Here is an 18,574-nt window from a genome sequence, read left to right as displayed (position 1 = left end):
CGATGGCGGTGAAGATGGCGGTGAAGACGGCGGTGGAGATGGCTCCGGGGGCAATTCCCCGTCCGGCAGGGTGCCGGAACAGAGAGTTCTGTCCCCCGAATTGGAGTTTCGCGACGGTGGCGGCGCCCCTGGAGTCTTTCTGGAGTTTCGTCAATTGGTACTGCGTTTTTAGGTCGAAAGGGGTTTTATAGGCGAAGAGGCGGCGCAGGGGGCACACAGGGCGCCACACCCTAGGCCGGCGCGGCCTAGGCCTGGCCCGCGCCGCCATGTGGTGTGGTGGCCCCCTGGCCCCTCTCCGACTCTTCTTCGGTGTTCTGGACGCTTCCGGGAAAAATAGGAGGTTTGGCGTTGATTTCGTCCAATTCCGAGAATATTGCCCGAACAGCCTTTCTGGAACCAAAAACAGCAGAAAACAGGAACTGGCACTGTGGCATCTTGTTAATAGGTTAGTTCCGGAAAATGCATGAAAATGATATAAAGTGTGAACAAAACATGTTGGTATTGTCATAAAACAAGCATGGAACATCGGAAATTATAGATACGTTGGAGACGTATCATAATGCTTTATGTGATCTTGGTGCAAGTATTTCCGTTATGCCTAGGAAAATCTATAATATGCTTGACTTGCCACCATTGAAAAATTGTTATTTGGATGTTAATCTTGCTGATAATTCTACAAAGAAACCTTTGGGGAGGATTGCTAATGTTAGCATTACGGTTAACAATAACCTTGTCCCCGTTGATTTTGTTGTGTTGGATATTGAATGCAATGAATCTTGTCCCATTATATTGGGAAGACCTTTTCTTCGAACTGTTGGTGCTGTTATTGATATGAAGGAAGGTAATATTAAATATCAATTTCCTCTCAAGAAAGGTATGGAACACTTCCCTAGAAAGAGAATGAAGTTACCTTTTTATTCTATCATTAGAACAAATTATGATGTTGATGCTTCATCTCTTGATAATACTCTATTCACACTTTCTGCGCCTAGCTGAAAGGCGTTAAAGAAAAACGCTTATGGGAGACAACCCATGATTTTACTTCTGCACTTTTATTTCATATTTGAGTCTTGGAAGTTGTTACTACTGTATCAACCTCTCCTTATCTTTATTTTATTGCATTGTTGTGCCAAGTAAAGTCTTTGATAATAAGGTTCATACTAGATTTGGATTACTGCGCAGAAACAAATTTCTTGTTGTCACGAATTTGAGCAGTAGTCTCTGTAGTTAACTCAGAAAAATCTGCCAATTTACGTGAGTAATCCTCAGATATGTACGCAACTTTCATTCAGTTTGAGCATTTTCATTTGAGCAAGTCTGGTGCACCTAAAAAATTCGTCTTTACGGACTGTTCTGTTTTGACAGATTCTGCCTTTTAGTTCACATTGCCTGTTTTGCTATGTTTGATGGATTTCTTTATTCCATTAACTTTCATAAGCTTTGTGCAATATCCAGAAGTGTTAAGAATGATTATGTCACCTCTGAACATGTGAATTTTAATTATGCACTAACCCTCTAATGAGTTGTTTTGAGTTTGGTGTGGAGGAAGTTTTCAAGGATCACGAGAGGAGGATGATACAATATGATCAAGGAGAGTGAAAGCTCTAAGCTTGGGGATGCCCCGGTGGTTCATCCCTGCATATTTCAAGAAGACTCAAGCATCTAAGCTTGGGGATGCCCAAGGCATCCCCTTCTTCATCGACAACATTATCAGGTTCCTCTAGTGAAACTATATTTTTATTCCGTCACATCTTATGTGCTTTACTTGGAGCGTCTGTTTGTTTTTGTTTTTGTTTTGCTTGAATAAAGTTGGATCCTAGCACTCATTGTGTGGGAGAGAGACACGCTCCGTTGTTGCATATGGTCAAACATGTCCTTAGCTTTACTCATAATGTTCATGGCGAAGGTTGAAACTGCTTCGTTAAATTGTTATATGGTTGGAAACGGGAAATGTTGCATGTGGTAGTGTATAATGAAATACTTGTAGATCATTGAGCTTTGATGATTTGATTCCTTGCAAACGTTTTGAGATATTTAGATGGTGAGGCTTGCTGGATAAATAAGTTAAAATTAGTAGTGGATTGTTGTCTTTAAGCTTGTGCCGTACTACAAACTCTATTTAAATAGTTGAAGGTGTAGTTGGACTTGATAGCTTTCCATGTCCGAGAGTTCATCGTAATAACTAAGTTGTGCTGAAGGTCGAGGGAGCTAGCGGGGTACTTGTGCCACCGTGAACGGCCCTCCTTGGAGTAAATTTTAATCAAGCTCTTAATGTTAAACCTGCTAGATGTTTGCAATAAGCTTGTGAGTTCTTTTTGACTAATGTTAAGCTACGGTTTTTGGCACTTCCACCATCTAAATTTGCTAGCCTCTTCGGTACTGTGCATTGCTTTTTGCTCACATTGAGAATTGTGCATACTTCGCCGGTACATCCAAACCCGTGGGAGGACTTTCTCTTGTTCTCCTACACATAAGCCCATACATCTCCTCAAAACAGCCACCATATATACCTACCTACCACAGCATTTCCATAGCTGTTCCGAGATATATTGTCATGCAACTTCCATTTTACATTACATGTTGTCATTTATTATTTATATATTGCTTTGCATGATTCTATATAGCGGATGTGTGGTTTACCCATGTTACGCTAGATCATTGCACATCCTGCTACACTGGCAGAGGCATACAGTTTCATACATCATGTTTCATTCATTATGAGTTATTTGTACCAAAAAGTGTGTTTTCATATTAGGATGTTGCCCCTAAAAGTGAAAAGAGCCATGGATGCCATCAAAAAGAAAAAGAAAAGAAAGAAAAAAAATAGAAAGAAAAAAGAAAAAGAAAAAAAGGAAAAAAAAGAGAGAAAGAAAAAGGGGGCAACATTACTATCTTTTATCCACACTTGTGCTCATGTTTTAGCACCTGTAGTATTCATAGTCATCATTTGTGCTCATGTTTAGCACCTACACTCCATATGAGAGAGTTTTCATGTTTTACTAGTATAACTATGTGGGGAATTTACACTATAGAACTTGGGTTGTATATTCCAATGATGAGCTTCCTCAAAAGTGCTCTAGGTCTTCGTGAGCAACCAAGTTGGATGCACCTCCACTAGTTCCATTGGAGAGCTTTCATATACATATAGCTCTATGTGCATCCGTTGCATGGCAATCACTACTCCTTGCATAGCTTCGATCATAAGGCTTACTCTTGTCTAATGATCACTTATAGCTTTGTAAGACTTTCTTCCATTTGGCCTTCCAAACCCCCATTAACGTTCTTTATGCCATAACATCCTGGTGCTAATACCAAATGCTTGCGCTCACCGGTTGAGTAGACTTCGAAATAGTTGATTCATGACGTTCATGTTTATGTTTACTTGACTGGATCCTTCTTATGTTGTGAAAATTTACTTTATGCTTGGAATGAAGGATACTTCTACGCTGAATACTTAACACATCCCTAATGAACTTTGTACGGTTTCATGTCTTTAAAGCAATAGTTCATGAAAACTTCTAGCTTGTTTAACTCTTGCATTATCATCTCTTATATCAATATAGATATTTGCTTTGAATGATTTGATCTCAGCTCATGTGCTTTACAATAGTATTGATCAAGATTATGATAGCATGTCACTTCAGAAATTATCTTTGTTATCGTTTACCTACTCGGGACGAGTAGGAACTAAGCTTGGGGATGCTGATACGTCTCCAACGTATCGATAATTTCTTATGTTCCATGCTTGTTTTATGATGATACACACATGTTTTATATACACTTTATGTCATATTTATGCATTTTCCGGCACTAACCTATTAACAAGATGCTTTGAAAGAGCCGATTCTTTGTTTTCTCCTGTTTTTGGTTTCAGAAATCCTAGTAAGGAAATATTCTCGGAATTGGACGAAATCAACGCCCAGGATCTTATTTTTCCACGAAGCTTCCAGAAGTCCGAAAGGGAAACGAAGTGGGGCGACGAGGCAGCCACACAACAGGGCGGCGCGGCCCACCCCCTGGCCACGCGGCCCTAGCATGTGGGCCCCTCACGTCGCCCCTAAACCTACCCTTCTGCCTGTAAGAAGCCTTCGTCGATAATAACTCCAATACCGAGAGCCACGATACGGAAAACCTTCCAGAGACGCCGCCGCCACCAATCCCATCTCGGGGGATTCAGGAGATCGCCTCCGGCACCCTGCCGGAGAGGGGAATCATCTTCCGGAGGACTCTTCACCACCATGGTTGCCTCCGGAGTGATGTGTGAGTAGTTCACCCCTGGACTATGGGTCCATAGCAGTAGCTAGATGGTTGTCTTCTCCTCATTGTGCTATCATTGTCGGATCTTGTGAGCTGCCTAACATGATCAAGATCATCTATTTGTAATGCTACATGTTGCGTTTGTTGGGATTCGATGAATATGGAATGCTATGTTATGTTGATTATCAATCTATCATCTATGTGTTGTTTATGATCTTGCATGCTCTCCGTTATTAGTAGAGGCTCTGGCCAAGTCATTACTTGTAACTCCAAGAGGGAGTATTTATGCTCGATAGTGGGTTCATGCCTCCATTAAATGCGGGACGATGTGAAAGTTCTAAGGTTGTGGATGTGCTGTTGCCACTAGGGATAAAACATCAATGCTATGTCTAAAGATATTTGTGTTGATTACATTACGCACCATACTTAATGCAATTGTCTGTTGTTTGCAACTTAATACTGGAAGGGGTTCGGATGATAACCTGAAGGTGGACTTTTTAGGCATAGATGCATGTTGGATAGCGGTCTATGTACTTTGTCGTAATGCCCAATTGAATTTCACACTACTCATCATAACATGTATGTGCATTGTCATGCCATCTTTATTTGTCAATTGCCCAACTATAATTTGTTCACCCAACATGCTATTTCTTATGGAAGAGACACCACTAGTGAACTGTGGACCCCGGTCCATTCTTTACATCGAATACAATCTACTGCAATTCTTGCTCTACTGTTTTCTGCAAACATCATCATCCACACTATACATCTAATCCTTTGTTACAACAAGCCGGTGAGATTGACAACCTCACTGTCACGTTGGGGCAAAGTAATTTGGTTGTGTTGTGCAGGTTCCACGTTGGCGCCGGAATCCCTGGTGTTGCGCCGCACTACACTCCGCCGCCATCAACCTTCAACGTGCTTCTTGGCTTCTACTGGTTCGATAAACCTTGGTTTCTTACTGAGGGAAACTTACTGTTGTACGCATCACACCTTCCACTTGGGGTTCCCAACGGTCGCGTGCTGTACGCGTGTCAATATCCTTCATCAATTTTTGTTCTTCTTGCAACCTTGAAGCCAACATATGGTTCAAGCATTGCCTATGGACAACACCTACAAATATAACTCAATGCAAACATTAGTCCATAGGGATTGTCATTAATTACCAAAACCACACCTGGGGGCTCCATGCACTTTCACCAGTCCACCAAAATATTCTAATAATGGCAGTGAGCTTGGCAATGATTTTTTTGGAAAAAAGAATATTGGACATGGCCGGAATGGAGGCAAAGATGGATTTAATGAGTTCAAGTCTGGCTGCATGAGAAAGCTTGCCCGCTTTATAGGTGCTAAGTTTGGATTTAAATTTGTCTAAGACAAAATTGTAAGCCGAAGTTCTATCTTTTGCTGGCAGGATGTGTGAGTGCCCAAGATGAACAAAGTTGTTGTCAATAGTCATCACCGGGGAGATTTGGGTTATGGCTTGAGAAATGGCTGGAGTGACATGCTTGCTGAAAATAATTCCCGACTTGGCCTAGTTTGGAGTCTGACCTGAGCGTTGGCAGAAGTCCTGCAAAATATCTTTCATTTTCATAGGTTCTTGTATCCTAGCATGTCCGCAGACTAGAAGATCGTCTAGAAAAAGTAGAGAGTGAATAGAAGGGCAATTTTGTCCAAGCTTTATACCTGCAAGATAGCTTTGAGACATGGCATATTGCAATGCTGTAGATAATTCATTAATTGCAAGAACAAACAAATACGGGGATAGAGGGCATCCCTGTCTGATACCTCTGCTGCCTCGAAATTTCTCAAAAGGCTAGCCATTAATGACTACAGAGAAAGTCGGCAAAGAAACACATGAGTGTATTAAATTAATGAAATGACCTTGTAGGCCTTTACGGTCAAGCGCCGCTACAATGAAATCCCACTCAAACTTATCGAAAGCTTTCGCAAGATCAATTTTAAGCATGAAAGATTTACTTTTCCAAGTGCTTAAAGCAAAGGGGTGAGTAATTTCCTGAGCAATAATGATGTTATTACTGATCCATCTACCTTCTATGAAAACTTGTTGCGAGGGATGCACATAATCCGGCAAATGAGACTTAAGCAGTTAAGCCTATTAGCTAAACATTTTGCAATAATTCTGTAGATGACGTTACAAAGACTAATAGGTCTATAGTTAGCCGGAACCAAATGAACAAGCTTTTTCAGAATGCGAGCAATGTGAGTTTCGTTAATATGAGCTGGCATAATACCTATTTGAAAGAAACCTCTTACAAGTTGAACAACATCATTCATTATCCACTCCCATGTTGCGATGTAAAATTCCACGTTGAAACCATCTGGCCCGGCGAAGCGTTTCTTTTCATGTCCTTCAGCGTGTCCATGATTTCCTGTTTGTCTAGGATACTGTATATGTAGTCTTCACTGTCTAGGGGTAAACTTGTTGCAATATAAGGCCTGCTATTGTTAGTGTGCGCATTTGCAAAGATTGATCTAAAATAGTTCACTAAGGTGTTCGCTTATTTCGTTTGGTATATAATGCATCACATTATTTTCATCCTTGATTGAAACAATTGTATTCCTTCTTTTTCTTTTAACAACAGCATGATGGAAAAAGGAGGTGTTCCTATCACCATCTTTAATCCAATGTTTTTTAGCTCTTTGCATATAGAAATCAGTGAGTTTGGTTAAGGATTGTTCATACCTAGTTGCCAAATACATCTCGAGCGCTTGGTCCTGTTGAGCCAACAACTGCATTTGGATCTGCTTAAGTTATTCCTGTATGTTATTCAGCTCCTGGTTTAGAGGTTTCTTCTTTTTGCACCAGATCTTAAGTGTTCCTGCAAGATGATTAGTACTAGATGAGAAAGGCTTATTTACAGTTGACATCCAATCATTTTTAGCACAAGTTTGAAAGTCTTCTTCTTTGAGCCACTAGTTTTCAAATTTGAAAGCACGTTTGACTTTACGAAGATGACCATCAGTTGAAATAAGAATGGCAGCATGATCACTTAGTTTATGAATAATTTGCATGTTATACACATTTGATACAGGAAAAGCTGCACATCAATCAGCATTGACTAAACAACGATCCAATCTCTCAAAAATAGGATTTGTGGCAAACCTTTTATTTGTCCAAGTGTAAGCCGGACCATTGAAGCCCAAATCAAACAAACCACACTGCTTGACAAAAGAACGAAAAGCAAACATACCGAGTGCGATTTATATTGGGATAATTCTTATCCATATCATACAAAAGATCATTCATGTCTCCTAGACAAAGCATAGGCAGGCTGGGATTATTGTACACAAAAGTAGCCGTTTCGGTCCATATAGCAGGAGTTTAGCGGTGATAGGGATCACCATAAATACACACTAAACCAAACCTAAGATTAGTACTAATATTTACAACAATAGCTAGAATAACATGGAAGTTGGAGCTATGGATATTAACTTGCAGGTCATCATTCCACATCAACCAAAGCCCACACTATGGTCTTCGAGAGGGCACAACAAAGCTATCAGACATGTTAAACCTAGTATTAAGATGAGTGGATTTGATTTTTGAGGATTTGATTTCGGAGACAAAAGTTACCTGGGGTTTCGTGGAGTTGATCATCCTGGCAAGATGCAACATTTTCTCACTGCCAAGGTTCTTGCCCATTCCTTGGTAGTTCCATCCCAGGGACCACATGGCGCCCGTGGCGCCTTAGGGGCTGGCGCCATTGCCTCCATATCGAACTTCATGCTTGTTCCTGTATTGTCCCGCTGATGATTTTGTTGCCCTACACACGAAGAACTACGTGGCTAATCTCATGCACATGAACGAGTACGTACTACGTAGCCATACATCTAATTTTTGTCAGGCTGTGTTGGACCAGCGCTAGCTAGCTGTACTTTCTATGCATGATTCGCTATACTCGCTTAGGGGTTACACGCTCGTTCGTTGGAGGCTCTTCGGCTCGCTCGTGCGTAGGTTCTAACACGTGTCGGTAGGATGTATGTTGTGTGGGAAACCATCCGGCTTGCTCGCGCACGCATATTCTGACACGCGTCGGCAGGATGTAAGTTGCGCGGGATATTTTTCCCTTTGTAGTGGTACCTTTGGAAATTAAGGGGTGATGAATCTTTTTCGGAGGGAAAGATGGGCTCGAGCTGACCATATAATTTCGGCCAATAGGCCTTCCATCCTAAACTGAAGGCTACTACCAGGCTTTCATATCCTTCTTGAGCAGCCAGCCGGGAAACTCCAGGAAGAAAACTAAAATAAAAACCCAACAAGAAAGCTCGAGGCCCAACCCATCTCAAAGCTTACTCCGAACCTACGGTTTAGATCTCGCCTCGCTAAGCCCAGTACCCAAACCCTAGAGATCCCTAGTTATATACTAGCTCATTCCCTTCACGCCCGCCTCCATTCCCTCGCCGCGCCACCTCGAGCCCTAGCCGCCGCCGCTGCTGCAGCCGCATCTCGCCGCCGCCATGGCCACAAACACCCGCCCCCTCGTGTCAGTGAAGGCCCTGGAGGGCGACATGGCCACCGACGCCGCCGGCCTCGCCCTCGCCGAGGTCTTCCGCGCGCCGATCCGCCCCGACATCGTCCGCTTCGCCCACAGGCTGCTCTCCTGCAACAAGCGCCAGCCCTACGCTGTCTCCCCCAAGGCCGGACACCAGACCTCGGCCGAGTCCTGGGGCACGGGCCGTGCGGTCTCCCGTATCCCTCGTGTGCGCGGAGGCGGAACCCACCGTGCTGGCCAGGGAGCCTTCGGCAACATGTGCCGTGGCGGACGGATGTTCGCCCCCACCAAGGTCTGGCGCAAGTGGCACCGCCGCGTCAACGTTCAGCTCCGCCGTGTCGCCGTCACCTCCGCCCTCGCCGCCACCGCCGTCCCGGCCCTCGTACTCGCCCGCGGCCACCGCATCGAGACCGTCCCAGAGATGCCCCTTGTCATTTCTGACTCGGCCGAGTCCATCGAGAAGACCTCCCAGGCCATCAAGATCCTCAAGCAGATCGGCGCCTACGCCGATGCCGAGAAGGCCAAGGACTCCGTCGGCATCCGCGCTGGCAAGGGTAAGATGCGCAACCGCCGCTACATCAACCGCAAGGGCCCCCTCATCGTCTACGGCACCGAGGGATCCAAGATCGTCAAGGCCTTCCGCAACCTGCCAGGTGTCGATGTCGCCAACGTTGAGCGCCTCAACCTGCTCGACCTGGCCCCCGGCGGCCACCTTGGGCGGTTCGTGATCTGGACCGAGAGTGCATTCAAGAAGTTGGAGGAGGTGTATGGCACCTTTGATGCGCCTTCACTAAAGAAGAAGGGCTTTGTTCTGCCAAGGTCCAAGATGTCCAACGCTGACCTTGGCAGGATCATCAACTCTGATGAGGTGCAGTCTGTTGTTAAGCCAATCAACAAGGAGATCAAGCTTAGGGAGAAGAGGAGGAACCCGCTTAAGAATGCTGCAGCTGTGCTCAAGCTCAACCCCTACTTCGGCACTGCCCGCAGGATGGCTACACTTGCTGAGGCTGCTCGCGTCAAGGCAAGGAAGGAGAAGATTGCTTCCAAGAGGACCAAGCTTACCCCGGTATAACTCTTTCTCTCTTATTTCTTTTATCATGACAATCCTAATATTGTCCACTTCTCATGCTAGTTATGTCTGCTTACAAAATTGAGCTACTGTGAGCTGTTTAGTCTTAGTCTTGATGTTAATATTCTCTTGAGTGCAATCACATTTAGCGTAGTTATTTGTTCTGTTTGATCACTGCATGGTTTACTTAGAAAAGAACTGTAAGCATGCCACTGTGGGTTTGCTCACGTTATCTTCTTCTGTTGTTATACCTTGCAAAATTTGTGGAAACCAAATACCTTACATTGTACAAGATACCTGCTAGTTAATCATAATGCTATCTTGAAAACCTTACTGATCATTTGTTTCGTGATGTTCTGATTTTGGAAAGTAATGTCACTGTAAATTTGTCATGTGTCTTCAGTGTGGTTCCAGTTTTTTCTGGTTTACTTGTTATATCCATTCAACTGCTATTTCGTCACTAGTTTACACTTCATTTCTTATGCTTGTTTGGCCCCTTATGCAGTCTATCTTTGATCTTCTAACAATCTACTTGTGCCACTTGTATCAGGAGGAGGCTGCTAATGTCAAGGCTGCTGGCAAGGCGTGGTACAAGACCATGATCTCAGACAGTGACTACACCGAGTTCGATGTCTTCTCAAAATGGCTCGGTGTGTCGCAGTAAGAATGTTGTGGTTCAAGTTTTGGGTAGTTGTTCTGTCACCAAGAGCTCATGGAAAGGATTCCTCGTTTCTCTTTTATCCTACTATCACCATAAGTTTTCTGTGGGATTTCGAGACTTCTGCTATGTCCGTTTTGTTGATGATGTGTTATCGTGAGAACATAGAATATGATGTGGTTCAGACTAGTTATCTAAATCATGTTTGCACTTCCATGTCCTATGTGATGTCTTGTGTTGCCAGTTAATATGGTGGAGAACGACAGTTCTCACCTGCTTATATACTCAATTGATAGTTGTAGGATTCAGTATTGAACCTGTGTTTGTTCGATTAATTTGGTCAGCTGGAATACCATCATCAGTGTTGAATCTGCCATGTGTCTGTCCATATGTTGTACCGAATCACAACAGTAAAACTTCTCTTGCGCCCTTGAAAACAATGGTAAAGAAATCAATGACCTCCCCTCGTTTTCTCTTGATCCTTTCCATTTCTTGATGTGCATGACTTGAGTCTCCCTTATGATTTGGAGCTACCAAAAAGTTCTTTCTACCTGTTGCTCTAACTCAAGGTTTGTTTGTTCTGTTTTCTCCTGCAGACTCATCAAGGAAGTGCTTTGCTTTCCGTTCTCAAGCTGACAAAGTTCTTAAATAATCTTTATTCCTCAAACAGGACTTGCGGCTATAACTGATTAATTCAAACGTGGACTATGGTCTTATAGAGATTTCATTTTCTATGTTAGGTGGTTGACCCCATTTTACTCTAGTCTTGTGTCCGTGTTGGATTGCAATGCCTGCGGTTGCCGGTGCATGGTCCACGCACGAGAGCGACCTGTGGTGATGACTGTGTGAGAGCATTTTCAACCGTGTACTTTTAGTCGTCGCCTCAAAATACTTTTCCATCTGACGCGGTCTAATAAGGTGTTTGGTGTCATGAGTCCATCCCCGCTAGACATGGGACACAACGGGGCGTTGGACGGAACTAAAACCCGTGCCGCGAGTGGCGGGTCAGCCTCTTCAGCCACATATGGTTGTTGTGCATTCGTCGCCTATCTCTAGTCAATGCAATTAATTTTCATGCAACGATGTTGCAGTTTCCCTAGATGTGCATCGAGACATCTCGTTGCGTCTTATCCTATATGCCGGTGTTAATGCGCGCCACTGCCCACTTGCTTGCCTCTGGCTTATAAAATGGGGTGCTCGCTCATCATGCCTCGCACAGCCCTAGCGCCACACATCCACAGCCCTAGCGCCACACATCCATAACCCTAGCCGTCGCCACCCAACTTTCTTCACACACACTCCATAGCGGGTTCAACTGGCCAATGACGCCGCGACCATGGCAGGGGCAGTTGTGCTGCATGCTTGCCGTTGCCTAGGAAGAGGAGTGCCCCCATGACAAGTACTTCGAGTTCGCATCCTCATCAATGACGACCCTTTCAACAATAAGCAACTTCGAGACAAGTTCGCTGAATTTCTCACCGGCTGGGAGCCGGCCTGCGGGAATCAAGTTGTGGCTTCTGCCGGTGGATCGTGGTGGTCTTGTTCGACGGGGAAGCCAAGATGTACCTCCACACCGATTGGAAGAAGTTTGCCCGTGCTGATGACATCGAGCTCAACTGCTTGGTGAACTTCATATACGAAGGCAACGTCAAGATGAGTGTTAAGGTGTCGACAACGGGTCTTTCCATTTCCACTACCACGGCGACGACTCAAGCGATGATAGCGACGACGACAACAACGAAGAAGACGAGAGCCAGCAGGACCTTTAGTCAGGTTTTTATGCCCTCCCTTGGTGTATTCTAAGGTTTTTGGAGGTCTTTCAGTGGTCATTTTAATGTTTTTTCATGTAAAAACCACGAAGCATCTCTAAAATTATAAATAAGCGTTAAATTTAAATAAGTTCTTTTTAGGGTCGTGTTTGGAACGGCTCGAGAGGAACGTCCCCAAGAGCAGCATCAAGGTGGGCCCCAATACAATCGATCTGATGTTTTAGCGAACGTGATTTGAAGGACGCGAGTGAAGATAATTTTCCCAGTGAGGTGATTTGGTCTTTGCTGTCTCTCGCTACCACCGGGGGCATCGGGGTGGGTGTACATTGCCGTGCCTGTGCTCGCGAGTATCAACGAGACAGGCATATGCACGCGGCCACGCGGTAGTCTTGGACGATGTTTCCGGCAATCGATCCAACTTTCCAATTTTCACAGATGCCTCGTTTTTTGAAACATATAAGACTGGCCAGCACAGGTCTTATGGTTCGGAGTAGCGAGGGGATTCTCATACGCGGCCAAGCGATCTGGTATGAACATGCTCCCACTGCGTCTACTCCCTCCGTCCTTAAATAAGTGGACATCTAGCCTCTAAACTTTATCCACAAAAGAGTGTACTTCTATCTTCCCAATGCAATTTAATTGCTTCTCTCTCATCGCACGGAAATCAAACCCAATAATATTGAGCACATATTCTTCTTGGTTTTTACATGCAATTAGCTTATTGGAGGTGAAAGAATTAAAGAGAAGAGATGCATGTTCCCAATGTACTTTTCACTCCACCTCATAATTTATCTTGAAAACCCCGTAGGTACACTTATTTGTGGACGGAGGGAGTATGATGGAAGCTTTGGCGATCAGGGATGGCGTGAGGCTAGCAGCTGAACGGAACTATGATAGGGTCACCATTGAAAGTGATTCCAAAGAAGTGGTGACGTTGACCATCAGAGTAGATCAGAGATTAGATCTATTTGTCATGAGATTAGGAAGGTTTGGAGAGCTTTACCTAACTTAAGTGTTATTTATGTAAGCCGTGACTCTAATCAAGCGGTACACTTGTGCGCCCTAAACAAGCTAGTCCAGATATGAGAAGATGCTTGTGGATCAACTATAACTCAGGTTTTCTTATCAGCACTCTAATGAGTGATTGTAATCCTGTCAACTAAAATAATAAAGCTCTTAATGATTCGCAATTTTTTGTGTGTGTACGTGTTTGTACTTTTCTTTAAATCAATTTCGTGATTTCATTGTAAACGGTGGATAGTTTCAAATTTCCGTTTCCGTTGATCTCTAGCTTCATTTGGTAGTTCCACATAACTTTGTATACTCCCTCTTTTTTTTTTGCGAAACACAATACAATCAAAGACGCTCATACATACGCGCACACACTCACCCCTATGAACGCACACACGCACACCCTACCCCTATGAGCACCTCCAAGAGACTGCGTTGAAGAACTGATCCGGCGGGTCTTGAGATTGACGAAGTCACCACAGGCGCCTCGCTGTCGACGGGAACGTCGCCTCCCACTGAAGAATATTCCGCCTTTATGAGACACCAAAGTGTCAAATCTAGGATTTGAACTCTGGTGGGCTGGGGGTGCCACTGCCCTCCTAACCATCCGACCACAGGTTGGTTCTCACTTTGTATACTCCCTCTGTTAAGGTGTATAACGTTACTTTTAGATCATCAATTTGAGCAACATAATACAAGATATATATATATATATATATATATATATATATATAGGATAAATACTTCCTACTCCTGGGTGTAACTACACCCACGTGTCATATACTACCATACGGAAGTATGTACCATACTTTATCGGTTTGAGTATGTTCTTATAATATATCTAAGATATTACAAACCAACTTTTGTGAAAAAAATATAAGTGAGCATGTAGTTTGCACTATATATACGAAATACTTGCATATGTATACGTAAAAAATGAGTCTACGTAAAAAAATGTGCATACTGCCTACAAAGTATTATATATACTACCAAAATAGTCTTATATACTTCATACTACATGTACATATACTTCGGTATGATAGATACTCCCTATATATGTCTGCTATTCTCGAACCGGTTCGAGAATAACTATTCTCGAACCCTTTCTGAACTTCCGGGTGTTTCCTAGTGAACTTCTCGACGGAATACCAGAATTGCATGTTCGTGCGGACAGTATTTTCATGATGATTTTCAAACCGCTTATCGGATTGATGCGTATAATATACCGTTGGATTCGCACGGGAATTTCGCAACTTTTTCGTGTTCATGGTTTTCCCAAATTCTATATTGATTAAAACTAATTTGAAATATACAAAACAACGTTTTCGCGGATTTCCCTATTTTTGTACAGTTTTGGGGTTCCAGTTTTCAAACCGTTTATCGGAATGATGCGTATGATATGCCGTTGGAAAGGTGCTGACTAGGCGCACCTTTTTCATGCACAACACTTTTCTAAATTCTTTATAGTTTAAGAGCAGATTTGAAAATACGTGATTACGTTTTTTGAACTTCTTGGTTTTTCGAAATGTTTTCGGGGCTTATTTCCGAACCACTTATCGGAATGTTCCAAATGATATTGCGTTGAAAAGATATTGATTAGGCGAATCTTTTTCATGTTGAATGTTTTTCCAAATTCTAAATGGTTTTAGTTTAATTTCAGAAATACATAAAAGTGAAGATAACGCCGACACAAGAACATTTCGAAATTGGCTCATCTAGATTGATTAGGTTGGCATTGCGATATGTTGGAGTATTAGTAGAGTTATATTAGTGCTAATTGTAAGTTGAGTTGGTCGATTTGCGCAATCGGTGGTTGTACGGACGATTTCTATGCGTATGATTTCCGTCCAGAAAAACTGAGTGTATGAGGTGCTCGAATATAGAAGTGAACTTCCTTATATCTGTTAGTGAACTTCCGATCGCGGTATAAAATTTTCAGGCATGTAATAAAATTATAGCGAACTTTTGTGGATGTGAACTTCTTCTTCTCTGAATCTGAACTTCCCGACGGACTTCAATATTGCACACTTCTGAAACTTAGTCTAGTTTGAAGTGAACTTCAGAAAATATAGCGAACTTCCGACGCATCTGAACTTCTCTAGACACATATCTGAACTTTCCCTTATCTACATCTGAACTTCCAGACGGACCTCAACGTTGTAAGGAGTGAACTTCTGTTTTCAAATATGAACTTCTATACGGGGAGTAAATTTCCATACGGAGGTAAGTGAACTTCCCCTTCTATCCACGTGAACTTCTCAGCGGAACACCATAATTTCATGTTTCGGCGGACATTGTTTTGAGGTTGATTTACGAACCACTTATCAAAATGATGCATATGATATACCGTTGGAAAGATATAGAAATCCCACAACTTTTTCGTCATCAATGTTGTTCCAAATTATGTACTGTTTAAAAGTAATTTTAAATATACAAAACCATTTTTTCGCGGATTTATGCATTTCCATGCAGTTTTTTCAGTCTAACTTTTAAATTGTTTGTCCGATTGATGCATATGATATACCGTTAGAAAGGTATGAAAATTGCGCAACTTTTTTATGTTCAATGGTTTTCCAAATTATGTATGATCTAAGAGCAGATTTGAAACTACGTGAATCTGTTTTCCGAACTTCTTAATTTTTTGCACTATTGTTTCTAGATTTAAGCGAACTGTTGTTTTTTCGCGAGTGAACTTCAAATTTCTTATTCCAACTTTTCTTATATGTTTTTTGAGTGAGAGATCTTTCAATTGTTTTATTCAGCAAATTCAAATGATTTATCGAGTGAAAATAAACAAAATCAAAATTCACGACACAAAAAATATTAACTAGTTTTCCTCGTGGATGAATTGAACTCTTTTGCCAAGAATAAATGAACTACTGGCGTTTGATGTAAAGTGAACTTCTCATACAAACAAAGTGCACTTTAGAACTTACTTTTAACTGATACTATGCGTCCAATAAGACTGAACTGTCAAGATAAAAAAAAGTGAACTTTGCCAAGAATAAAAGGTGAGTGGAATTGAACTATTCGGTTAATTGAAGATGACTTCTCTGAAGGAGATATGCCCTAGAGGCAATAATAAAGTGGTTATTATTTATATCTTTATGTTTATGATAAATGTTTATATATCATGCTAGAATTGTATTAACCGAAACATTAGTACATGTGTGATATGTAGACAAACAAGAAGTCCCTAGTATGCCTCTTAAACTAGCTTGTTGATTAATGGATGATTAGTTTCATAATCATGAACATTGGATGTTATTAATAACAAGGTTATGTCATTGTGTGAATGATATAATGGACACACCCAATTAAGCGTAGCATAAGATCTCGTCATTAAGTTATTTGCTATAAGCTTTCGATACATAGTTACCTAGTCCTTATGACCATGAGATCATGTAAATCACTTATACCGGAAAGGTACTTTGATTACACCAAACACCACTGCGTAAATGGGTGGCTATAAAGGTGGGATTAAGTATCCGGAAAGTATGAGTTGAGGCATATGGATCAACAGTGGGATTTGTCCATCCCGATGACGGATAGATATACTCTGGGCCCTCTCGGTGGAATGTCGTCTAATGTCTTGCAAGCATATGAATGAGTTCATAAGAGACCACATACCACGGTACGAGTAAAGAGTACTTGTCAGGAGACGAGGTTGAACAAGGTATAGAGTGATACCGAAGATCAAACCTCGGACAAGTAAAATATCGCGAGACAAAGGGAATTGGTAATATATGTGTATGGTTCATTCGATCACTAAAGTCATCGTTGAATATGTGGGAGCCATTATGGATCTCCAGATCCCGCTGTTGGTTATTGGTCGGAGTGAGTACTCAACCATGTCCGCATAGTTCTCGAACCGTAGGGTGACACACTTAAAGTTGGATGTTGAAATGGTAGCACTTGAATTATGGAATGGAGTTCGAATATTTGTTCGGAGTCCGGATGAGATCCCGGACATCACGAGGAGTTCCGGAATGGTCCGGAGAATAAGATTCATATATAGGATGTCATTTTATGTGAAATAAAATGTCGCGGAAGGTTCTATGGAAGGTTCTAGAAGGTTCTAGAAAAGTCCGGAAGAAACCACCAAGGAAGGTGGAGTCCACAAGGGACTCCACCTCCATGGCCGGCCAGCCCTAGATGGGGTGGAGTCCCAAGTGGACTCCACCATAGGGGGCCGGCCACCCCCACATGGGAGGTGGGAATCCCACCTTTGGGTGGGAGTCCTAGTTGGGCTAGGTTTCCCCCTCCTATGGAAGGTTTTGGTTTCGGGTCTTATTCGAAGACTTGGACACCAACACTTGGGATCCACCTATATAATGAGGGGCCAAGGGAGGGGGCCGGCAACCCCCAAGACCATAGCTTGGCCGCCCCCTTGAGTGGCCGGCCACCCCTCCCAAACCCTAGCTTTGCTCCTCCACTTCATATTGCCCGCGTAGCTTAGCGAAGCTCCGCCGGACTTCTACACCGCCACCGACACCACGCCGTCGTCTTTGTCGGATTCAAGAGGAGCTACTACTTCCGCTGCCCGCTGGAACGGGGAGGTGGACGTCGTCTTCATCAACAACCGAACGTGTGACCGAGTACGGAGGTGCTGCCCGTTCGTGGCGCCGGAACCGATCGTGATCAAGATCTTCTACGCGCTTTTGCAAGCGGCAAGTGATCGTCTACCGCAGCAACAAGAGCCTCATCTTGTAGGCTTTGGAATCTCTTCAAGGGTGAGACTCGATACCCCCTCGTTGCTACCGTCTTCTAGATTGCATCTTGGCTTGGATTGCGTGTTCGCCGTAGGAAAATTTTTGTTTTCTATGCAACGTTATCCTACAGTGTTATCAGAGCCGTGTCTATGCATAGATGGTTGCACGAGTAGAACACAATGGTTTGTGGGCGTTGATGCTCTTGTTATCTTTAGTTTGAGTACTTTGCATCTTTATGGCATAGTGGGATGAAGCGGCTCGGACTAACTTTACATGACCGCGTTCATGAGACTTGTTCCTCGTTCGACATGCAACTTGTATTGCATAAGAGGCTTTGCGGGTGTCTGTCTCTCCTACTATAGTAAAGATTCAATTTACTCTTCTATTGAAAACATTAGTATCAACGTTGTGGTTCATGTTCGTAGGTAGATTAGATCTCTCTAAAAACCCTAAACCACGTAAAATATGCAAACCAAATTAGAGACGTCTAACTTGTTTTTGCAGGGTTTGGTGATGTGATATGGCCATAATGTGATGATGAATATGTATGAGATGATCATTATTGTATTGTGGCAACCGGC

The 18,574-nt window shown here is 42.9% G+C and overlaps 1 protein-coding gene across 1 annotated transcript; it reads left to right on the top strand.

Moving 5' to 3' along the window:
* The first annotated feature begins 8,659 nt into the window (after positions 1-8,659).
* LOC127321989 (large ribosomal subunit protein uL4z) lies at positions 8,660-10,717 on the top strand. The gene is made up of 2 exons (XM_051350940.2): positions 8,660-9,840; positions 10,394-10,717. Exons 1-2 carry the CDS (start codon positions 8,740-8,742, stop codon positions 10,505-10,507), a joined length of 1,215 nt encoding a protein of 404 aa, XP_051206900.1. The 5' UTR covers positions 8,660-8,739; the 3' UTR covers positions 10,508-10,717.
* Positions 10,718-18,574: the final 7,857 nt, after the last annotated feature.

This window comes from Lolium perenne, chromosome 2, assembly GCF_019359855.2.
Source record: "Lolium perenne isolate Kyuss_39 chromosome 2, Kyuss_2.0, whole genome shotgun sequence".
Lineage (NCBI taxonomy): Eukaryota > Viridiplantae > Streptophyta > Magnoliopsida > Poales > Poaceae > Lolium > Lolium perenne.
The sequence above is the reverse complement of the archived record's forward strand: the minus strand, read 5'-3'. Positions and strand labels throughout refer to the sequence as shown.